Source organism: Ambystoma mexicanum, chromosome 13, assembly GCF_040938575.1.
Source record: "Ambystoma mexicanum isolate Mex_15411 chromosome 13, UKY_AmexF1_1, whole genome shotgun sequence".
Classification (NCBI taxonomy): domain Eukaryota; kingdom Metazoa; phylum Chordata; class Amphibia; order Caudata; family Ambystomatidae; genus Ambystoma; species Ambystoma mexicanum.
Genome location: NC_090938.1, coordinates 576923175 through 576947650, shown reverse-complemented (window position 1 = coordinate 576947650; position 24476 = coordinate 576923175). Strand labels below are relative to the sequence as shown.

The 24476-nt window shown below is 49.8% G+C and overlaps 1 protein-coding gene across 1 annotated transcript in view; it reads right to left on the bottom strand.

Annotated features, from left to right (window-relative positions):
- Nucleotides 1-22346, bottom strand: part of GNGT2 (G protein subunit gamma transducin 2) — a 40291-nt gene extending 17945 nt beyond the window's left edge. The window contains exons 1-2 of the mRNA XM_069634401.1: nt 22193-22346; nt 17525-17614 (exon numbers count right to left, since the gene is read on the bottom strand). Coding sequence (XP_069490502.1) covers nt 17525-17608 — 84 coding nt within the window. The 5' untranslated portion in view covers nt 17609-17614; nt 22193-22346. The remainder of the gene's footprint in view (nt 1-17524; nt 17615-22192) is intronic.
- Nucleotides 22347-24476: the final 2130 nt, after the last annotated feature.

Sequence of the window (24476 nt, the reverse complement as noted above, 5' to 3'; positions counted from 1 at the left end):
TTTCTTCTTTCCTTGCAGCCTGGGAGAGCACCTTTTCACCATACCCCTGCTTTCAGAAGTGTGGTTATGTCTGTTTGTAGGGGTGCAGTCCATCCTCCAGAGACCCAGTCCTCCGCGGAGAATCCATGACACTGGTCCACATCCTGAGGGCTTTCTGACTTCCGGTCTGCTGCTGGATCAGATATATGTGTGGGGGGCTGAGTCTGAAGTCGTTCCACAGGGCACGCCAATAGTGGCTTCAGCTCCTTCTGGGCTTCCACCAACTCTACAGGCTCCTGTTGAAATGCGCCTGGCTGTTGAACCTGGGTTTGGGTCTCCTTTGTTGTAGGGTTCTTCTTTGTCATCATCCTTAAGGTTACCTCTTCAGCAACTCCTTTGCCCCCGCCCCCAATGTATTAACTTGTACTCACCTTTTACCTCTAAGCGGGTGTAACCTATTATCTTTGTCACGTTCGTTTCTATGGACAACCTTTTCTAAACTGCCCTTAAGCATCTACAAAATATATTTACCCATAAACCTGACTTGAATACATCATTTATAGGCATGCACTGCTGTTTTATACAACTCTTTTATATTTTTTACGTACTTAAATGTGTTTGTAGCTATTTCTTGATTCATAACTTTACTCACAAAGTGTAAGTTCTGTGATATACTTTGTGGACGTCCTTTGTTGTGGGTTCATGTGTGTGTAAGCTGTACTTTGTAAGCAGTCCTCTCCCTTTCTAAGGGTGAAGGCCAGTGGTCGAAGTGGGCAGGAGCTGTCGGCAGCGGTGCTCCTCTACTTTTTTAAATTAGCTTTTACTGTTCCTATACTTTTATTTTAAAAAGAAACCGTTCCGGAATGGTTTCATTTTAAATAAAAGTGTAGGAAGAAGTTGAAACTTGCACTTTCAGTGCACTGCACTGAACGTTTCCTTAAACAGCAGGTGCAAGTGTTTGGTGGTGTGCATTGTGTGTGAGAGGGGACGTGATGATGGGGTTTGTGGCGAGTGGGTGGAGGCCAGCATGGAACATAGTTCCACTACTTCTTTTCCTACACTTCGACCACTGGTGAAGGCAGATTATTCTGCCACAGTTACCCACTGCGAGAGTTGGAATTGCCTTGAACAAGGGAAACCCTGCCAAGCTCTAATGATTGACTACGTGTTAGGTCACCCTCCAGCCTGGCTACATACAACCAATTGTTACATCATTTACTGCTTTCTGTTTGGTTGTATTTTGTATTTGTATTATCACTTGTCACTATAGGTGGTGGTTACACATTGATCTTAAAGCACTACTTTGTTTCAGCTTTGTATAAATTGAATTCAGTTGCCAATTCAGTCACATTAAGGACTTCTGAATACTAAGAACAAACTATCCTTAATGTATTGGACTTTTTCAAAAAATCAAAAAAATGCATAACTAAGAAATGCTTCAACAGCGAAATAAAATAAAAGCTGTACCCTCTTTATCTATTTTTGTCTGCACTCTCAAATTTCATGACATTTACTACATTCAGAATGTATTTGCATGTATGTGACATGACAGAATAAATGTAGGCCTACTGCATTCAAAAAGTAGACCCCAGAACTACAGACATCAGGGCACACCCCCCTTTGTATCAAGCTCTAATGATTGGTCTTTACAAGGCCTTGCCAGAGGACTTATGGAACCCCTGCCTAAAGCTAACCGTACCTCTCATTTAGACCCTGCTGGCCGCCTCGTACTCTTTGGACTTTTCCAGTTACCTGTCCTGCTTATTTCATCCCGCCAGGACCTTGGTGCTGCGCCAGGTCCTGCTTCCTCTTCACCTTTCTGACTGTTCCCATTACTCGCCAACTTTTGGCCTAACTTTCAAACGTGTCCCATCCATCTTCACTGTTCATATTCAATCTTCAGAAACATGTGGTACTTGCCACAATTCATGGATATATTTGCACTCTCAACCCCACAGATTATTCTTATATCATGCCCTACCTTAAACTCTTCACTCTTGAAAACCTTCTTTTAAGGTTTCTACACACTTTGCAGTTGTTCTAGGCCCTGCAGATGGTGCTGTTCCTCTCCGGGTTTAGGCGCTTCTTGGTACTTGACAGCTTTTAAATCCAACCCTGGCTGATGTCTGTTCCTCTCATCCTTTCATATCCTCCCTGTTATCCTCTGTATTATCCTCCTTCATAGCGCCACCTTTCAGAGCCTTATTGATCCCATAAACCCTATGAGCTTGCTCATCGCTAGCTAACTCTCTGATTGGTCTATTACTTGGCCCCCTTCTAGCTTATCTTTACACTTTTCCTATTCTCTCCACCATTCACCTGCAATCCTAAAAGTACCCCAGATACTCTCCTACAGACAATCCTTGTTACCATGATCTCCAGCTGTTAAAATGCTCTTGTATTCTGTTCAGGTTCCTCTTTATATCCACCTTGCATACTCTTCATGTTACTCATCACCTCACAGAACCACGCAGTCCATACTCCTATATGTATTGTTGCTCCACTCGGTTCTTTAGATTCATCTTGACACAAACCCTATCACTCTCCACCTTTCAGGATTTCCCTTTTCTCTTTCTCTTTGAGTCATTTGATATTCCTCCCGCCCACTCTGTAGCTGTGTGTCCTGCATATAAGCTTTCTGTTACTTTCAATATGCTGCATTCCATCTGTATGCTTTACCCTTTGCGCCCTTCCTATTACTCACTAACCTTACACACTGCTTCTACTCCACACCCTTCATACACTTCTTGTTAGTAGCCATCCTCCTCACTCTTCCATTTACTGGCCACCCTTTGCCTTTTTGTATTATTCTCTACCATTCACATGCTTATTGTTGATTCACTCACTTCCTGTTCCTGAACCCTCTTTAGAGTCTTTTCGGTAGTCTACACACTTCCTTCTACTGTCCATCATCCAGACTTTTACAGCTTCTCCTCACCCTTCAGACACTTCATGATAATTGCCATCCTCCACACATTGCTATTTGGATCCTGCTCTTTGGACTTGTTATGTTAATCTACACCTTTCATGCACCTTGTGTTACTGGCCACACTTCCACTCTTCTAGTTGCTGCCCACCCAATTGGACTCTTCGGGCCGGATTCATGTAAATATCTGCACCGTAAATAGGGACTTTGAGCGCTAAACTCCATGCGAAATCCTGTTTGTCGATTCATGGAATTGACTTTGTAATGCTTTTTAGTACTTTGCAGGGACTTCGCACAGACTCGGCACGTCACTGTGAGAGGCTGAGAGACTTGCGCGAGACACCACGCAGAGCGTGGGTGTGGCTTGCGCAGAGGATAGGGTAGGGGGCGGAATTCAGAAAATGAGGAAGAACAAGGGAAAATGTAGACATTACTAAGGACGGCCCGCAGGCAGTCCATCGCACACCCACTATTGCGTGGAACGACATGCATTCATGAATCCGAGCGTGCAACCTCTTGGTGGGAAAATGGCCATGCAAAGCCCTCATACTATCCGCCACCTGAAGGCAGGCGTACATACACTTGCACATAGGATTCACTGCACAGAGGTAAGATCGGGTGTCGGATATAGAGGTGTGTGTACGCAGCTGGGGTTACGATCTGTTTTAGGAGTGCACATACGCAGTGTAGCAGGGTGCAGGAACGGTTTGCAGACAGATTTTCCAAGTTTTATCTGAGTTACCATAAATGGTACGCATGTTGTCGGGGTGCCGGTAACAGTAACGGCGGACCCTGCGCAGGGTCTCAGAGATGCAGGCCTGCTTGTGGGGGACCCCATGCACTCTTTGAAGGGTGCATGTATTTGCTCCCGGGGAGCATGCAAATGTAGCTATTCTGGCTGTTTTAGCTTTGCGTGGGGGCGTGTCGGGGCATTGCGGCCACGACTTGCGTATATGGTTACTTTGTGGAAACAATTCCATGAATATGTGGAGCAGGCAGATTAATTTAAGCGAGCGGCTCACGCAGAGTCCTTCTCAGAGTGCGCACTTGTGAGATCTCTGCACACTTTTCTATAAATCGGGTACTTCATGTTACTTTCTGAACTCCATATGCTTCTGGTTGCTATTCACTCTTTGGACTCTTCACGATACACTCCACTCTTCACACGCTTCTTGTTGCTCCTCACCCTTCACAAACTTGATGTTATTGGTCATCCTCCTCACTCCTCACTGGCTGCCCGCACCCTTTGGGCACTTCATGTTACTCTCTGCCCTTCACACGCTTCTAGTTGCTCCTAACCCCTCACACACTTGACGTTACTTGCCACCCTCTACACGCTTCTAGTTGCTTTTCACCTTTGGGGTGCTTCATGTTACTCTCGCCCCTTCACAAGTTTCTGGTTGCTCCTCACCCTTCACACACTTGGCGTTTCTTGCCATCTTCTACACGGTTCTAGTTGCTTTTCACCCTTTGGGCACTTCATGTTACTCTATGCCCTTCACACGCTTCTTGTTGCTCCTCACCCATCACACACTTGATGTTACTGGCCATCCTCTACACACTCCTAGTTGCTGTCAGCCTTACAGACTCTCCATGCTGCACTCCACCATTCACTCTCTTCCTGTTAATGTCCCTCCTTAGACTCTTTGTCTTCTGTCTACACCAGAGGCGTTACTAGGGAGGGGCTGGGGGTGCTATAGCCCTGGGTCTTTTGGTTGTAGCCCCAGATAGAAGCTCAGGGGCTATAGCCAAACGGCCAGCTAGCCCCCAGTCCTGACAGTCCCGATATTAGCATAGCCCCAGATCTTTTCCAGACCTAGCAACACCTCTGGTCTACTCACTTCCTGCTAGCGTCCAGGGGGTCCGATTTATGAATTTCCCCTGGGCGTGCCCAAATATAGGATGTGGCATCACTGACAGTTATGACCGCATTTGCACGTAGTTGCCAACTTGGTGCACAGGGTTTTGGGGGGCGCAGAACAATGGAAACATTGGCTAGAATGTACTGCATATACTAAAGTCAAGTAAGAAGGAGGTTTAAGCCTTCCAGTTGCATTCCAGTAAGCCATCAATGCCCCTACTCCGGCCCTCTATAATCATCCAGGGTGTAGAAGCCCTAAAAAGGCAGAGCAACGCAACTAGGATGGGAGAACAAAATGCTTGCTAAACAGAAGGTACAGCTGCAAGGTGGAATACCACCACCAACACCAAAAAACGTTCCCAATTCAAGGGAAAACAAGAAGTAAAGAAGTTTATTGATTAAAAGGACAGCAGTGCTTTGTCCTAATCTACATCATACCCTGCATACCGCAGAATGACGATCACCCCACAGGTGGTCTAAATGCCCACCTGAAGCTGTGGCAGGTTTTTATACCGTATTGCTGTACCAGAAGGACCTTGTAGAAGAGGGGTGCACAGATGTACAAATACACCCAACCCAAAACGATTTTACCTCTACATCTGTGCACCCCTCCTGCTCTGCATCTGGGCCTGCATTTTTAAAATCGTTTTGGGTTGGGTGTACCTCTACATCCGTGCACACATGTAGAAGTACACCCAACCCAAAACGATTTTTAGAAATGGAGGCAAAGATGTAGAAGCGGGGGAAGGGAAAGGGGGTGTTGGGTAAATAAAATAACGGCGGTCGGGGGGAGAATGAAAAGTAGCGGAGATAAGGAAAAAGAGGGCAAACCTGTAAAAGAAAAAAAAAGTACCTACTGCCGCTTTCCGTACATGCTGCTCTCTGCTTCTGCTGGTGGCATTGTGTCCCGTGTGCATGCTGCTCCTGCCTTTAACACGGGCGCACCGGAAGCAAAATAACAGAAGCTTCCGGTGGCCCCTAAGCCCTCCTCTCCAGGACCATCCATCAATATGAGGCCTAGAGGCAAGGGCTTACTTGGAAATGCTCTGATTACTTACCGGTAATCTTCATTACTCCTAGTCCTACTCTTCCTTGTCACAGTACTTACTTCATGAGGCACCTGCCTCCGACACAGGACCTTCTTCTATTTCTTTAAATCTCTATAACTCCTCCCCCACATCCATGTAACTCAGTTTCATATTACCAAGCCGGAGCATGGGACCTTCCCCGGAGGGAGGGTGAGGAGGGTCGTCAGTACTGTGACGAGGAAGAGTATGACTAGGAGTAATGAAGATTACCGGTAAGTAATCAGAGCATTACCTCCACGTCCACTCTTCCTCGTCCCAGTACTTACTTCATGAGGTATACCAAAGCAGCAACGGGGAAAAGGTCCCAATGAGACACAGAGCCAAAAACAGTGCAGCAAAACACACCCACAATAACTCTTAAATCACATCCCCACAGACAAAACTCCAACCACGAAGGAACCAACCCCCGAGTGGGAGAAACTCAACCCATAGCGGTTGATGAAAATGCCTAGACCAGCCAAGGCGGCAGCCATACAAATCTCTTGCAGAGAAAAACCCTCCTTGCATCGGCCCAGGAAGCCGCCAAACCCCTGGCAGACTGCCCCTGATTGTGCGCAGGCACAGGCAGGCCAGAAGCCACATAGGCCCTAGAGATCACAAACCGGAACCACCGGAAAATGGAAACCACAGATGCGTTATGCCCAGCCCCAGCCGGACCACAAGCAATCAGAAGACTATCAGATTGGTGGAAAAAGCAAACCAAGCCAAATACTCCAACGCGTCCCGTCGGACATCAATGTTAAGCCGAGCCACCTCCTCAGGCGTTCTTGGATCATGAAAGAAGTCAGGGAGAACCAGACCCTGAGAGGTGTGAAAACCGAGAGACAACTGAAGGGAGAAACATCGGACCACACCCCGGCACCACCGAGTCTGGCAGCACCCTCAGGAAAGGAGCGTGACATAAGAGAGCCCCAATCTCCCCAAGCCTACGGGCAGAAGTGAGGGCAATAAGAAAAGCAGATTTCAGTGTAAGATGTTTGATATTACCCTCGGAAATGGGCTCAAAAGGAGGCCCGTGAAGGAACCGTAATACAAGAGGGAGATCCCAAGAGGAAAGCCCTTTATCAGCACAAGGACGGGAAGAAGAAAAACCCTGGATCAATTTCCCCACCAACACCTCCCCATCCAAGTGACCGTCAGAGTCCCCCAAAAGTAATTTCATGGAGGCCCACTGAGAGCGAAGCCTGGAAAAACTGCCAGGCCCCTGTCAAAACCCCTCCTGGAGGAACTGAAGGATAGCAGAGGCCAGAACGCAGGGGAGGGATCCCAGACCGCCCATACCAGTCTCGGAAATGGCCCCAGAGTCTGCCTAACACCTTCAGAGTGGAGGGTCTAAGAGCATCCATTTGGACCCAACTACAGGATCTGAGAACCCCTGAGATATCAACCTAGACTGAGCAATAGCCACACCGCCCATTGCATCTGGTGGAATTCCAACCGCAGATCCCCTTGAAGGGGACACGGCCACCTCGGAACCAGCCAAGGTTCCTAGGACCGAAGCTCCAACAGAGAGGGGAGCCAACTCCGGCCGGACCAGAACGGAGCTAACAACAACACAGTCACCCTGGACACTCTGATGCGTCAAACCACCCGGAGCAGAAGGGGAATAGGCGGAAAGGCATAAAGGAAAACCCCAAGGCCACTGTACAGAGAGGGCGTCCATCCCCCAATCCCCTCAGCCTGAAACCTAGAGCAGAAGAGGGGAACTTCTGCTGAGGCCGGGGATGCAAACAGGTCTAGAACCAGGGACCCTAATCAGACACAGGTCACCGCAAAGACCTGGGCCAACAGGACCAGTTCCGCAGAGGAGTGAAAACCGGCGTCTGAGAAGATCCGCTTGAACATTGTCCACCCTTCTGATACGTGAGGCCACCAGAGACACCAGATGAGAGTCCTCCCAGGTGCCTATCAGCGCTGCCAGAGCATTCAAGGAGTGGCCGGAACCCCTATTGCAGTTGACATATGCCAAGGCCGTCGTATTGTCCGATCGGACCAAAAACCGCCGACCGTCCAGCAACTCCTTGAAGTACACCAGAGCTTGGACAATGGCACAACTCTTGCCAATTGGATGGTCGCCGGCTCTCCCCAGATCTCACAACCCTTGAGCTGAGAGGACCCCCAATGTAGACCCTTTCTGCTGGTGTTGGTAGTAGGAGAGGCCACAGGAGGAAGGACCAAGCACACCTCAGCCTGTAGACCTGAAACCCCCCGCCACCATAGCAGGGACACTCGCAGCGCTGGGGACACTGAAAACAAAACTACGAAAGCTGAGATGTCGGGAGCCAGTGGGAGAGAGTATAAGACACCAGGAGACGTAACCGAAGACGGGCTCAAGGAACTGGAAAACATGCAAGACGCCACGTGCCCCGTAACTTCAGCAACAGGCGAGCCGAGACATACTGCCTTCTGAGAACCCAGCCCAGAACAGTCAGCAAGCGCCCCCCCTGCACAACATCCAGAGTACGCTCTCCCCAGACATCCGGACAAGCAGTGCAGGGTCTTGAGACCCATAAGCAGGTGACACATCCTAGAAGGCATAGGGACCAGGAACACCCGCAAGTAGAAAACATGACCCTGAACAGGGAGAGGAACGGGCAAGACGGTAACCCACAACAACCGTTCGGAGAGAACGGATCCCATGGCCAACTACTTGGACCGTGAGCTGGGTACCAAAGTCCTAACCATGCAAACCTGGACAGGAGGAGACAGGAACGGCAACTGATACCCCCTCCAGAAGGAGCCCATTACCCAGGAAGCCGAACCCCACCAGTCCCATACACCTCCGAGAAGATAGAGACGAGGAGCCAGGGAAACCCGCCAGTCACTGCACTTGCACCAGAGGAAGAGGACAGGACAAGGAGTCTGCGTCCATAGCTAGCACAGACCCAAACACACCACTAACACGCCACATGACTGAGAGGTGGCTTGAGCCCTGTATCCAGTAGCTGGAAGCCCCATGCTCTAGATCGTTCCAATGCGTCGGTCTAGGAAGGTTGAAGGACCGAGTCAACACCGCTGATACTCGAACCCGAAGTGTAGACTATGCCAGGCCGGTACCCTTCCGGCCGCTTGCAGACGTGTCCAAATCTGCGCCGTATTCACAGACAGCACGCAAGGAATGCAGCCAACATCCGGTGCATCCTGGGCTGTGTGTGTCTGAGGAGCGCGTGGTATGTGACATGCCTGTGACAGTACAGAGCCCCCACACTTTCAAATACTCTGTCACAGACACCCCACGACAAGAAGCAGAGAGGCCTCACAACAAAAAGGGAAGGCTAGCCCATACTGCCAAGTGCTTGCCATCATTTCCAATAAAGATGTGTACACAGAGCACGAGGTAACGGCCTTTCGAAGGAGTCACGATGGCCATACCAGCAAGAGAGGGGAAAACATCAAGCACAGTCCTCCCCTCTCCTTACCTTCCCCCAGATAATGCAGCTAACATCCGGTGCATCCTGGGCCGTGTGTCTCTGAGGAGCGGGTGGTATGTGACATGCCTGCGACAGAACAGAGCCCCCGCAGTTTCAAATACTCTGTCATAGTCACCCCACGACAAGAAGCAGAGAGGCCTCACAACAAAAGGGAAGGCTTAGCCCATACTGCCAAGTGCTTGCCATCATTTCCAATAAAGATGTGCACACAAGGCACGAGGGAAACGGCATGTTGAAGGAGTCAAGATGGCCATACCAGCAGGAGAGGGGAAAAATATCAAGCACAGTCCTCCCCTCTCCTTACCTTCCCCCAGATAATGCAGCCAACATCCGGTGCATCCTGGGCCGTGTGTCCGAGGAGCAGGTGGTATGTGACATGCCTGCGACAGAACAGAGCCCCCGCACTCCCAAAGACTCTCTGCCACTGTCACCCCACGACAAGAAGCAGAGAGGCCTCACAACAAAAGGGAAGGCTAGCCCATACTGCCAAGTCGAATCAAGACGGCCAAAACAGGAGGAGAGGGGAAAAACATCAAGCCCAGTCCTCCCCTCTCCTTACCTTCCCGGGGCCGTGCAGGACCCGGGACACAATGCTCACGCTGCGGTCCGGAGCCCAGCAAAGAACCGAGCGAGGCAATCCAGCTCAACTGTGACCCCAAGCCCCGCAGGGGGCCCAGGAGCAGCGCCGCACCTGAGGGAGCCGAGGGCCCCGCCACACAGCCCCCCCCAGGGGGCCAGCAATCGGTGCTCCCTGGTGCCCCGCACCGGGAAGAAAAAGTCCAACCTGCCGGAGGCAGGAAAAATTAAAACTGAGTTACATGGATGTGGGGGAGGAGTTATAGAGATTTAAAGAAATAGAAGAAGGTCCTGTGTCGGAGGCAGGTGCCTCATGAAGTAAGTACTGGGACGAGGAAGAGTGGACGTGGAGGTAATGTTCGCAGCTTTTACCTAGGCCAGGGAGACACACAGTATGGATGGAACAAAGGCCCATCCAAACTGCGTCTCTTTTCTCCGGCCCGTGGGGGGGTGCTCAGCCTTGACTTCATTCTGCCAGTGGGTGCCCGGGCCCCAGAGCACCCGTGTACTCGGCGCCCCTGCTAGCGTCAACCATTTACATTTCTCTCTTTACTCCCCACTCTCCTCACTGCAATATATTTCAACTTTTCTCATCCTTCCAGCAACTCCCCCCTCCACCTGCCTCCTGTCACTTCCCACCTTAATACAGACGTTACTCCCCATCTGCCAGAGTTCTGCTATTACTCTGTTCTTTTCAGGCAGCTTATCCTCTCACCCGAAGTAGATAATTCAACTCACCCACAACAGAACCTAAGTTCATGTCTAAGTAGAGGAAGGGGGGCCCCGGGGGGAACGCGAAGCGTTTCCCCCCGGGGAGATTTTTGGCGATGCACATGGCCAGCGAGTGGCCGTGGGCAGAGCGCCTCCTGGGGGGGGTATTTAAGGGCTCAGGGAAGGTTCGGGAGGCAGGCGACAGTTAGGACTTGAGGATTGTCAGGTCCTGTTGCCTGCTCCCGAGCCTTCCCTGTGGTTCCGGGGCCTAGGTGACGAGTGTAGTGCAGGTGAGGTGGGGGAATAGTAGAGGAGGAGGGCGGGTAGGTCTTAAAAAAAAAAAAAAAAAGAAAAAAAAATTAATAATAATAATAATTTCATTTCGTTTGTTTAGCGTGTGTAGGAGGGGTGCCGTATATAAGACACCCCTCGCGTCTTACCGGGTCTTCAGGTTTCCTTTTTCACGCCGAGGGTATCCCGTGAGCGGGGGGCGTGGGGGCTCCGCGGTGTGTGGCTGGTTTTGTGTGGGAAGTGTCTCCCGTGCTCGGGCCCGCTGTGCGTTTGGGGCCTGGGGGTGGGGGCGGAGATCCAGCGGCTTTGCCGCGGCTCCGCGGGGGAACTTTCGTCGCCTTTTTTGACGAGCGTTGGTGCTGCGTAGCAGCGCTCGTACAGTAAGAGGGTTGGGCAAGGTTCTTAAAGGGGCCGTGTCCCTCGCGTGTAGAGGGAGTGCGGTGTTGGTGTGTCACCGCCAGGGGGCAGTGTTCTCTGCCGGTCAGGGAGCACTAAGTGCTTGGCTACAGTGGTGGGGAGGGCTCTCGTGGGTTTCGTGTCCAGGGTAGAGAGGGGGGGGGGGGGGGTTGAAGAGGACATTTTAGTTATTTAGGTTTAAAAAAAAAAAAAAAAAAAAAAAAAATTTTATATTAATTTTATATTTTGCAATTTATCATTAAGGAAGCTGATAGTAAAAAAAAAAAAAAAAAGCTAATTTGGGAAGTTTATTTTGGGAAAATTTTTTCCTTTTATGAATTGGCAGTATTAGGGAGGTTATTTTACAGGGTAGCACACTAGGTGTGTTTTGTGGTTCTGGGGGGCGGTTAAGTTAGGGTGAGGGTTGTGAGGGTTCTCAGGGCCAAGGGTGCTAGTCCACGGGTAGGTCCCGGCTCGGGGGCATAGAGTAATTAGTGCAATTTTAGGGGGCATATTTCTGGGTATTTAGGGAAAATCTTTGAAAGGGTGATTCTGCTGGGCACACACATTTTAGTGTGCACAATGACAGGCCGGGGGGCGAGCAAGAAGGGGCTGGTGGATGCCGGGGCCTTGAAGAAGGCCCTGGAAATCATTAGCAGGGCCACTAAAGCCCAAGTGGAAACTGCGGTAGGGGAAGTTACGGGAGAGGAAGGGAGCGGTGGGGGCCGGCCGCAGCGCAGAGCGGCGGCAGACGGTGCATTGGCGGCGGTGGTGGCTTGCACCCCTACGGCAGGAAAAGGGGAGATTTGGGAATCTAGGGGTAGGAAGATGAGGAGGGAGATAGACAGGAGGGCAGATGGGGGTTTAATGAGTTCAGGGGGTCAGCCAGAAAGGGAGGAAGGGTATGATAGCTCCAGGGTAGAGGGGAGTTCTCGAGAGGGTAGAAACCGAGGGAACAACAGTGGGGGCAGGGGTGGAGGGCAGGTGGGTGTGGCAGGGCAGAGAGGAAGAGGGGGAAAATACCTGCAGAAGAGCGCAGGTGGGAGAAGGAGGGAGAGGTCCCCGTCAATTGAGGAGGGCAGGGTGGGGCGCGGAACGGCCCCCCCGGATAGGAGGAGTGGGGGCGGAGGGCGCTGCGCAGCCCCCGCTGTGCAGGTGGAGGGTGAGGGTTTCGGTACGGCCCCTCCTCGGTTAGTGCAAGGAGAGCCTAGAGGGCACAGCACAGCCCCTAGCAACGAGGACGTCAGGGTGGAGGTCGGAACGCCTCGCCCAAGAGAAGAGGACCAGGCAGAGGTTCCCACAGCCCCGCCGAGAAGACGTCAGAGGGGTGGCGGGGCGGACGCCCCGGGCTCGGAGGAAGATCAGCAAATCATCTCGGGCAGGAGCCCGCATCCTCAATGGTATTTAAGGGGTGATGAAGTTGGTTGGGAGGAATACGGGGGGCAATGGGAACGTGAGGATTACAGGACGGAAATGGAAAGGGCGAAGGAGAGAAGAAGTTCAAGGTGGGACGGGGAAAGGGAAGTACAAGGGGGTCGGGGCGAAGCGGGTCGAGGAAATTATTGGCTGGGCGATTGTGATGACATGTTTTGTCCCCGCAGCAGGAGCCCTCTAAGAATGGAGAGGAGGAGCACCGGTGTGGAGGCCAGGCCGCAGATGGCAGGCGTGGAAAGAGGTGAGAGGGAAAGGGAATGGTCATCTGCATGGCAGAGAGGGGTCACAAATAGGGGGTTGGGGGATGACCGGGGTGGTCTACAAGGTGTGATGAAGGAAGTAGGGGTGCAGGCTTTTGGAGCCGAAGGGGTTGGAAAGAACATTTGCTCAGTGGAGGTCCAAACGGACAAAGTGGTGGAGCCATTGGGGCTCGAGGTGCAGGCGGGAAAAGATAAAGAGGTGGAGGTAAAGGGAAAGGAGAAGAAATTGCCATACATGGGGATAACAAAACCATTGGGGGCACATTTGATGGCAGCGACCAGGGAGAAGATACAGGGAGGAGAATTTGTGGATGTCTTCAAGTTGCTGCATAGGGAGGTGAGAGCGAAAGAGGGGTCTAAGGAGGAAGAGAGAGAGCTGGCTTCACGCCCGAGGGTCCCGGTGACCATTGAAAATTGGACGTCGGCGTTTATCATTTATGCCAGCGTGTATTGCGAAAAATTCCCGGAGCGTTGTGTGGCCCTGCTTAAATACATGGATGTAGTAAGGAAGGCTTTCACGAGCTTTGGGGGCTTTGCTTGGGTAAGGTATGATGAGGAATTTAGAGCGAGAATGGCGGAGGACAGTCAGGCGGTCTGGGGGGAGATAGATATGGATCTTTGGCTGCAATGGATGGCCCCAACGAGGCCAGCCCCGACATTGCACACAGCGAGTGGGCTGCCTGTGCCTTACCGGCCCTTTCTTGGTCGCCCCGCCCATGAGGGGGTGGGGGGAGGAGGCGGAGGACAGCCCTCAACTGCATGTTGGGCGTTCAATAAAGATGGCTGCACGAGGTGGATGTGCAAATTTAAACACGAGTGCAGCAGGTGTGCGGGTCGGCATCCGGTTACAGAGTGTTTTCAGGCAGAGGACAGTGGGTCAGGGCGAGGAGCGGGGCAAGGAAGTGGGGGGGAAGGACCGCATACCAGGTAAATTGGGGTGTGCTGGTAGGTCGGGCTCAGTTTAAGGTAAAGTAGGGGGGGGGGCACAAGGTTTGATGAAAGATGGTTGGGGGCAACTGAAAGGGGGGCAGAAGAAGGGTGAGGAGGAAGACGCGTAGGTAGGGGAGGGCCGCAGGGGGATGTAACGGTGGTAATTGTTAAGGGGAGGTAGCTGTCGTTTGGAGGGCATGGACGACGGGGGTGAAGCTCTCACGCTTGCCGCACGACAAGGTGAGTAGGCTTCAGGCTGCATGGACGGAGGTGCGGGAGCGCCTCTGGTGCAGCAGGGGGAAGTGAGGATTTGGGTCTGCATGGACGGGGGTGCACTAGGGCCCCTGGTGCAGCTATAAAGAAAAAAAAAAAAAGTGGAACAGAGAAGCGAGGTGCCGGAAGAGGAATTTATGTGGAATGGTCTGCATGGACGGGGGCGCAGGTTTGGCCCCTGGTGCAGCGGTGGAGAGGAGTAAAAAAAAAAAAAAAAAAAAAAAGGGGGCCTGCATGGACGGGGGTGCACTAGGCCCCCTGGTGCAGGTGGGAAACAGGTGGTAATGGACGCAAGTAGCTTGAAGATGGGGATATGGAAGGAACTGCATGGACGGGGGCGCAGGTTTGGCTCCTGGTGCAGCGGTGGAGAGGAGTAAGGCAGAAAAGGGGCCTGCATGGACGGGGGTGCATTAGGGCTCCTGGTGCAGGCGGGGAAAGAAAAAAAAAAAAAAAAAAAAGGTGGTAATGGATGCGAGGAGCTTGAAGAGTTATAGGGAAGGGACTGCATGGACGGGGGTGCAGGTTTGGGCCCCTTGGTGCAATGGCGAGAGGAGGAATAAACTAAAGGGCCTGCATGGACGGGGGTGCACGTGGGCCCCCGGTGCAGGGGGGGACAATGCAGGAAGGTAAAGGAATAAACTGGGCACAACAAGTGGAACAAATAGTTATTGTTTGTAGGGGAGCTGTCTGCGACTTGTTTTACGTGGTTATTGTTTGGGGGCTTTCAGGGTTTTTTGAGTTGGTCGGGGGAAAAGGGGGGGTAGTGGGACTGTAGTGGGAAGATGTTCAAATTACAGAAGAAGGTTTAGACATCAAGATTAAAAGGTCTAAGACGGATAAGAAGGGAAGGGGCTCGTGTTTTCGGCTGGGTCGTGGGAGCAAGGTCTTATGCCCAGTTCCAGGTGTTAGGGGTATCGCGGAAGGAGTTGGTGGCAGTGGGAGAAAAGGAAGAGGATTTCGGGACTCATTATTTAGGATGGGCGCAGCATCTGTGGGTACCAGGCTGGGTTTTTTCAGAAGACAAGGTGAAAAGATTGGGACGTTGGAGGTCTGGGAAATATAAGGGGTACGGCAGGGAGTTTGATAATGGGGTTGTTGAAAAGGTGGTTAGGACTTGGTGGGCCAACTGTTGTTGAAATATTTTTGACTTGTCAGTGATTTTATATTTTCTTTTTCAGATGCTGCGCGAAAGGAAGGGGAGTTGGCGCAAGTTTTGATTTGTTGGCCATTGAATTGTTAAGTGGGTTGGGAAGGAAGTGGGGAAAAGGGGTTTGGAAGGTAACAGGGGTGCAGTTACAAGGAAGTGGGGGTGAGACGGCACGGGTTGGGGGGCCTGCGGGGGGATCAGCTGCTTCCTATATTGGCAGGGTTGAGGGAACGCTTGGGGTTACAGAGGTGGTGATTTTGCATGCAGGGGAGAATGACCTGGTGAGGAATACGGGTGGCTCTTCTTAGTTTCTGGGCTGGGAGACTGGGTAAAAAGTTTGAGGTAGAAAAGTTTGGGGGGGGGGTGGGGCAGAAAGAACTCCTCGGGGGAGGGTTTTTCTGGTGCCGGGGGCATGGCCCCTTTTGATGTGGGGGGAGGGAAGCACAATGGGGGAATGACACGGGAAAGGATGGGGTGGCGCTGTTTGCACAAGCAGGTCACCCCGGGGGAACAGGTATTGAGCCTGGAGGGGCATGGCCCCTGGGAGAAAGCGGGACGCCTGGAAAAGGGGCAAGGAGACGGTAGGATCCAAGGGATCATTAGGGAGGAATTAGGTTATTTAATTATTTAATTGTTGGGGGGAAAATGAAAATGTTTAATTTATTTAAGTGGTGGTTAAAATATTCCTTTAGTTTGTTAGGCCATGGAGCCAGTTAAGCGTTTGATTGTAAGCTTTGGCCTGTCACATTAAAGCGACCTTTTCCACTTTTAAACGAGTCTGGGTTTTTTGTGCATTAAGCCAAAAGGGGGGCCCCGGGGGGAACGCGAAGCGTTTCCCCCCGGGGAGATTTTTGGCGATGCACATGGCCAGCGAGTGGCCGTGGGGCAGAGCGCCTCCTGGGGGGGGTATTTAAGGGCTCAGGGAAGGTTCGGGAGGCAGGCGACAGTTAGGACTTGAGGATTGTCCCGCCCTCCCACCCTTTTCATTTTCGTTAGGGTAGTGTCTGGGTATGTAATATGGTGGGATCCATTGTTCATGGGATGATGCAGGGGTTTTTTAGATGGCATGGCGGGTTCATGAGTTTTGGGGTCTGTTAGGAAGGTAGGGTTGGTGGTTTTGTGTGACAGGTCAGGGCATTGGGAAAGTTGTGTGTAATATATGTTGCTGATGTGGCAGGTCAGGCTGGCTGCAGGTCATAGGAAGGGGGAGTTTGGTGTAGAGGGGAGTTTGAAGGGTGTTGGAGTGGGTCGGGGCGCCGGGGGCATGGCCCCTTTTGATGTGGGGGGAGGGAAGCACAATGGGGGAATGACACGGGAAAGGATGGGGTGGCGCTGTTTGCACAAGCAGGTCACCCCGGGGGAACAGGTATTGAGCCTGGAGGGGCATGGCCCCTGGGAGAAAGCGGGACGCCTGGAAAAGGGGCAAGGAGACGGTAGGATCCAAGGGATCATTAGGGAGGAATTAGGTTATTTAATTATTTAATTGTTGGGGGGAAAATGAAAATGTTTAATTTATTTAAGTGGTGGTTAAAATATTCCTTTAGTTTGTTAGGCCATGGAGCCAGTTAAGCGTTTGATTGTAAGCTTTGGCCTGTCACATTAAAGCGACCTTTTCCACTTTTAAACGAGTCTGGGTTTTTTGTGCATTAAGCCAAAAGTGACAACATCCCGTGCCTAAAAATGCAGAAGCCCTTCTATTTCTAGAGAAGTCTGACTCATTCGTGCCTTACATTACATTTTGGCAGCAAATGAGCTCTGTAACAAGGAACACAGAGGTTGATGGTCAGGTGAGGAGCAGGTGCAGTGCCTTGTACATCCCTGAGCTAATATACATTTCTTAGGAGCTATGGTGGCCCATAAAGACCGTGACTCATCATGTACCAACTAATCATTAGGACTAGGTTCTACTACACAGTCTGGAATCACAAAAAGCATCTGTAGGGAAGTGCAACTTCCGGGCGGTCAGTCTGAGAATAAGTCTGACGCTCGGAAGAGGGAAATGATATTTTAAACACGCTGCAATGTGTGCATTGCGCACCATTCAGCTCCTGGCGCCGAATTTCTAAGTTAGGGGCTGTTCCTGGTCTCTGGCACTTCGGACCTTAATACTGTTCAGACTTTTTTTTTAAGCACTATGCACGATTCTGTCTAAAAGCAGGCAGCAATCCAACAGGCTTCACATGGGGCAGGGGATGTGGAAATGGAGTGACTGTGTACCTACCGGTGCTCTCTCCGTCTTCACTTCCTTCCGCAGCTGCTCCACCTCCATCTTCAGGAGTTCCTTCTCGGTGAGGTCCTGAGCCATGGCTTCCTGCATGGAAAAGAGAAACTCAGCAATGAGGCGTTCCCGCGTTGGCTGCAGCATTAAAGTAAGGTGGTCCTGTAAAACGCAAGTAATGACCTACTCCCCGCCTCCGGAACTCATTCTCACACATATATCTTCCCTTTTCCGGTGTGCACGATTATATGCAGGCCAAACCACCTCTGCAGTTATGCTTAGGGTGGAAGAGGGGGGTTTTACGAGGCTTCTAACATTGGATTTTGTGTATAAAACGGCGCAAAACTTTCCAGAACAACCATACCTCTCACTCTGATTTTTTGGGGATCGTGTTGTGAAATTCTGTGAATGGGGGACAAAGTTATAGGGGGTGGTGGGTTGTGTGTCAGCTGGGGCTGTGGCTCAGTTGCCTAAGGCATCCATTACAGGGGCTTGTGTTTGACCTCATGGTCACAGGTTCGAATCCTGGCAAGTCTACTGGAGGTCGATAACATGAGTGCCATTACTTGGGTAACATCAAACACCGGTTAGCTGTCAATAGTGCCAAGATGTCCGTCTGGGGGTGAACGAGTACTCTATACACCTGTTATGTTAACATAGAGAGAAATTCCCCAAGAGGAGTTTTACCAGAATGTAGTATGAAAACCCTTGGATGGGTTGACCCAAAACTTGGATAGGAAATTGCCAGCTTTCCAAATCACATCCTTTCCTTGTTCAGAAAAAGAGAAAGGTGGGTCCATGACACAGTGCTACATTTTCATTGAATTTGTGGAAACGCAACCTCAAATGGGAAGGCAGAGACCTGATTGCTGGGTACCTGCATGCGGTTTGCGATCCGGCAGGGCACGCTGCAGTTCTTTACGGCGTGCCCGTACACCAGGGAGGAAGAGGGCAAGCCCCAGAGGGTTGGAATGTATCTCTTCTTTGGGGAAAAAGTTACATTTTGCTGCGAACTTTGCAAACCCAGGAGATCTGTTTGTGTACCCAGGTGTATGGTTTTTCCAAATTCACACATTCCCTGACAAGCATAGAGTGAAACCTAGTGCCTCCAGGCTTCTCATACTTGGACAGGGGTTTGCAAAACTGAGGGGCAGTAATTAACAACAATTGACAACCTGGGAGCAACGATTGTCCCCCAATGATAGCAGGGGTGGGCGTAAGGGGGCAGGACACTAATGCACAAACTATGGCTGTTGCATGGAGTACAGAAATGGGCACAGTTCCCGCTGGGCAAGCAATGCCCAATGAAGGCAAGGCCCACTGGGCTTGGTGAAAGGCCATATTTAGTAGCCTCTATAGGTAGGCGCAATGTGCCCATGGCTTGGCCAATCGCATGCAAAGCATGAGCATTTCTATTCAAATTTTGCATTATCAGACTTCACACAGATGTGTGAGGTGGCTGACCCCATCCTTGTTGCCCGTGCAGCCCACCTCGGTATGTAGGCTCCCTTTGTGGAAAAGCAGCACGCACACAATAACTACACTAGATGTTTTGAACTATGGCTCCCATGATCCTTCAATATTGACTATGCTGGCTATGGGAGGCGAGAGTTTTAGTCGACTGCATCCTGAGAGCCAATGATTGCAGACAGGATCTGGTCGAACTAAGTTGACTATTGGTAAACTGGATTTTCTCAACAGGGAAGTCAGTCGCATGTGAATGACACGGCCCCAGCCCTACTTTATGTCGTTAAGTTTCACTACCTACCTGGCCACCACTGGTTGTACCCTGTCCTTCTTTCCCAGCCTTAAAATCCCTATGTTCAGCTTTCCAGTGTAGGCAAGTGGGCATTAGTGGTGGCCTAATGCATGCCAGTAGGATTGTGAAAGGCAGAAATGAAAGCATTTGGGGGAATAGGAAACACATAGTAGGCTTCATACCCTTCCCCTATTATCGTGCTAGCCCCACCCCGAGGGATGTTTCTGCGTGATGTTATGTTACTCGTATTGTGTTCTGCGCTGAATCACCATCGTAGTCGTTTCAAAGCACCGAATCCTTGTCCAATGTGTACTGTGCCCCCGATTTACATTCTATGGGTTTCCTAAAGGAAGACTAGGAACTCCATAGATGAACTGCAGGATAGATACATCTATGTTAGTATTCTTACAAGACACATAGAAAGAAGTTATTCGTATTAATAGTTTCCACTAGGAACTCTTATAAGACTGTTATAAAACTCCCCTGTAGGAATCATAGCACAGATTTATGGTGCTGTGTATTTTCTTAATTGAATTTATACAGACCACGTTTCAGGTGTTGTACAGCGCCTTGAGAGAGTGAGAGGCACTTAAAATAATACCCAGGGTATGTTTGGAAATTCCAAAAGAGTAGCTTCCGCGCCAGGTTGGGGGGTGTAATGGAGGGGAGGGGAACCCCACACAATATCTGTTAAATTAGGGTGTTGATTTGTATTTTTAGCCCATTTTTAAAGCTCTGCGTGCAGCCGTAAAGGTTTCTTGGTGCTAGGAGTTTTGGAAAACAGCGGCAAACGGCCTGTTTTTAAGCTACAATGGAAGGAGAGAAAGCTGTTTGTGACACTAAGGGAAAAAGTGGGTGTCATAAAGGAAAAAGAGGTTCCGTCCTTTCCGAAGTCAGAAAAGAGAGGGAGACACGCTCCAATTTCTCAAAGGAAGGAAAGGCTTTGCATGGTTTGCAACCATTGGCGCTGCAGATATTTTGAACTACAACCCCCATCATCCCTACCCAGCATAATCAAGGGTAACGGATCCTGGGGGGCCACAGGAGGCAGACCTGTAGTGGACAGTGGAGATATTCGGGGATATCTATGCAAACCACATTCCGTCCAATCTAGAACTTGCCATAGGTGGCTGGAAGTGATGCCCAGGGCTAGAAGCTTGACCAGCAGAATGTGGACGTGGAAAGCCAGGGGTCCGAGCTCACTGTGCCCATAAACTGCAGCAGAGATGTGTTTCGAGGGCTCTCCGGAATTTAAGGAAAATCAGGATAATCTCACGGGACTTCGGCCTCTGGCTCTCCAGACGTTTTGTACTACAACTCCCATCAGCCCTAACCATCACAGTCGAGGGAGAGTTATCATGGGCGGGGTAGTCACACACATCTGGAGAGCTGTGTTTTAGGTCTTTGTGTGAGAGTGTCCCAGAAGGAAGGGTCCTGTGAGTGCAGGGGTGCACACCAAATCATCCTGCATCTGGTGGCGTGGATGAGTGGGGGTCTAGGAGTGTCCTAATCTTTCTATATGGAACTGCCTGAAACCGTTTAAGCAGAACTCGCAAAAATGGGACCAGTCTTCTGGGATTTAAGCCGTCAGGTATCCTGGGCATTCCTGATTGCTTGCCCAGAAATCTCAGAGAACTTCTCTTCTCTTCACTTATAGAGTTCATGTAGAAACACTACAGAACTCTACTGCGAACCATCTACAAACCCACAGGAAAGCCCAGTCGGTATTTTGTATTTATGTATGCATACAGCATTGCAGAGTACAGTACGGTGCCAAAAAGGCTACATCACCTTTGCCTTTCTAGATGTTTGGACTACAACTCCGTCAGCCCCCAGCCAGCATAGTCAATGGTGTGGAATCATGGGAGTCGTAGTCGAAAACATCTGACGAGCCTCAGGTTGCAGGCCCCTGGGCTACATAATGTCACTGTGTCAAGCATTATGCGTGATCTCTCTCCATTGAGCCGTGAAGCTGACTCGCATTTTGTGAATAACGCCAATCATATTGAGTCTATATCCTCCATCTGCAATCCGGACCTATGGTCCATCTCGATGGAGCAACGCGCACTCAAGCCTCCACAAACATTCCTCCCTGCTACATTGCCGCCATGTTTGCTCATGCATTCGCTTATCCATCCTCTACCTGCCCCCTACTCCTCCTTCCTCCATAGGCTAAGGTCCGGGTACCCCAGGTAGGGGCACCATTTGCCAACTTCCAGACAAGCCACCTGCTTTGATACTACTAGGCTAGTGATTTGGCAGAGTATAAAAGCCCCTTGGCATAACATAACTCAAATAAATATATGTATATATAATCCCCATCAAATAATACAAGATCAAAAATAGTCTAATTTATGTTTTATTTATTTATAGGGTTGAGACAATTAAACCTTACAATACAATTATAAAATGTCATACCTTAAAACCAAAAATGTCATGCAATCAATTTCCTAAAACAAACAATATTCGCAGTTAATTGAGTCACCCAGTGTCCTATTTACTCCCCTTATACTCGGTAAAATATCAATTGCAAGTAACAATCAAATAGTTGCTAAAATCAACGATATGTGTTTCCCACTAAAAGCCATTCCCCATACTTTTTCTCCCGTTGAAACTCTCAAAATACTCGGTGAAATATAAATCGCTTTTATCTAATCATTTAGGAAAATAGTCTCATGTGTGCCTTTTTTTCTTGGCAACTAGAGGATATACCCACTAAAACACACATTAGCAAGGACATTCTGGCATGGAGCGTTGCTGGTGTTGGAACACTCAAACCTCTGGTTCAACTGCTTGTAAGACCCTATGTCATATCAGCTCGCGCCACAATAAGAGATATCAGCTCTTTAGGGAGGTGATATTTCAGGAGTAGTGGGGCTGGGGCAGCAAGGTATGGAGAAGGGTCCTCTTACCTCCTATCCAGCAGACCGGCACTTGATGGGCAGTAGCTGGGCGCCCGCCAGGGTGCTCAGAACTGTGCGGCTGCACTTGGTGCGGTGCGCCTCGCCGTCCACCTCAAGACTCCCCACAGATGGTGGCGGAGCAGATGCCGCCCATCCCCTAATCTCATGATAGACTTTGCGATGTAAGATGGTTACTTGCCTGGTATTAACCCGAGATCCTCTGCAAATCAGAGGCAGAGGCAAATCCCAAACTAATTAGTGTTAGTGCTGCTTTGGGAATGTGGTTTACTGTCAGGGATCCAGAGAGACATTTGAGGGAAGAGTATTTTTCTCCACATTTTGGCAGTAAAACCTAATTCTCGTTTACAACTGACGAATTTCTATGCCCGTCAAATTATATTTTAATTTAAAAACATAGGATTCTTCTTGTAATACAAACATTCTTTGTAGCTAGTAATTCCAGCAAATGAAAGAACACCTTTTTTCATATAAACTGGCCTCACATCAGGCAACATGATAGCAGACGGGCTCTGGCAGGTGCTGCTCACCCATTGGTCAGAACACATCACATACGCAGTGCTGGTGGCATAAAAGGGTCATGCATGCAAGCCTGCTGCTTCCTTTGCTTCTTGGTTGAGTGTATTGAGATGGTTTTATGGAGTGAGATAAGCTGCTTATCTGTTTCTGGATCTCTGTTTACTATAAACAGGGTCAGTTCTACCATAAATAAATATATATATACATATATACTAGGCAGTGGATGCCCAAGAAATGACAGAATATAATACATCGTTGGAGAAATGACCGAATTGTTTTTTTCTAATAATTTGGGGGGAAATCCCCCCATCACCATCACCTTAACTAATACCCTTGCCCCACTTCACACCTATATTTTAAGAAAAACAACCCACAGTTACGAAAAATACAGGTAAAAAATGTCTCCTTGCGATTTATTTTACATTCGATTGTTTAAACGGATACCCTAGGTAGCCACTTAGGGATAGCTGGAAGGCTCCAAATTGGCCCTACAAACAGCAAATCTGATCTGGCTCCAGGGACAGGGTTGGGGGGGGTGTCAAAATGACACCGCATAACGCCTGTCACCAGTCTTAACTGTACACCGAAGAGTGACCCGCTGGCAGTGTGTGCAGCTCCAACCCTCTAATCCTGCTGCCATAGTGAAACACAAAGCTAGGGCCCATGCCATAAACAAACCCCTACATGCCTGGCTCTAATGTACTCTTCCATAAATTGCGCTTGTGTATTCCATGGATGCGTAGCGCTACCATGCTGGTTCATGGAAATCCTGCATGAGAGCGCTACATCAGTAAGAGTAAAAATCCCCCAGCTTTGATATTTTCAGCATCAGGACACTAACTACCCTGGCATAAAATGGCTCAGGAATTAGGTCTATTCACATCCCAGTGCATGCAAAAACGTATCCAACATGGCGGCTTTAAGCTTGACATAAACAGGCAAAGCAACAGAGCTCAGAGCAGTGTTTCTGGAAGCAAACGCAAAGAACATTCGTCAGGAGTTCCTTGTCTATGGAGGCGAGGCCTGGCTTCAACTGAAGGGCTGTAAAAGAGGGGTGCTTCCAACTACCTTCACGGAGAGTCCTGGGTAGTACAGTATCATCAGTGCACAGCCGTATACATTTGGGATGTAGGAGTTAGTAAAATGTGCATGGGGCCAGTTATGAAATCTGAGCACTCAATGCTCATCTCTTCAACATGGTGTGGCTTGTCCATGTCGGCTCAGCTTCCCCATCCGCTCTAGGCTTAAGTAGTATAGCTCACTCTTGTCAACTCCCTTAAATACTGAGGCGAAAACTCCCATAACATCACTCTCCTGGATGACATTTTTCAGTCCCCAACTCACTCCCTTGAATGTTGTGGTTCAGATCCCGGCCCGTACCACTTCTCTCCTGAATGACATGGCTCGGCTCTCCCACACCACTGTCTTGAAAGATGTGGCTGGATCCTTATTCCTGTGGGGTGCATTTAAAGGCCCCAAAAAGAAGTGCATTTAACATGAATAGCAAGATTTTAAACACTGAAACAAAAACAGCCTGTCTTTTCTTTTTGTTTTTCAAGCAAAGTTAAAGAGCCATGTGGAAAGGGGCCTACCTGTCATTACCAATGGACAAGCAGCATTTTAATTTACAAAAGAAGGAGGAATCAAAGATCCCTGTCATATGAAAAACAGGATTCTTAAATATTGAAAACAAAAACAGCCTGCACCTGTGTGCAAATAAAAACAGCCTGCACCTGCGTGCAAATAAAAACAGCTT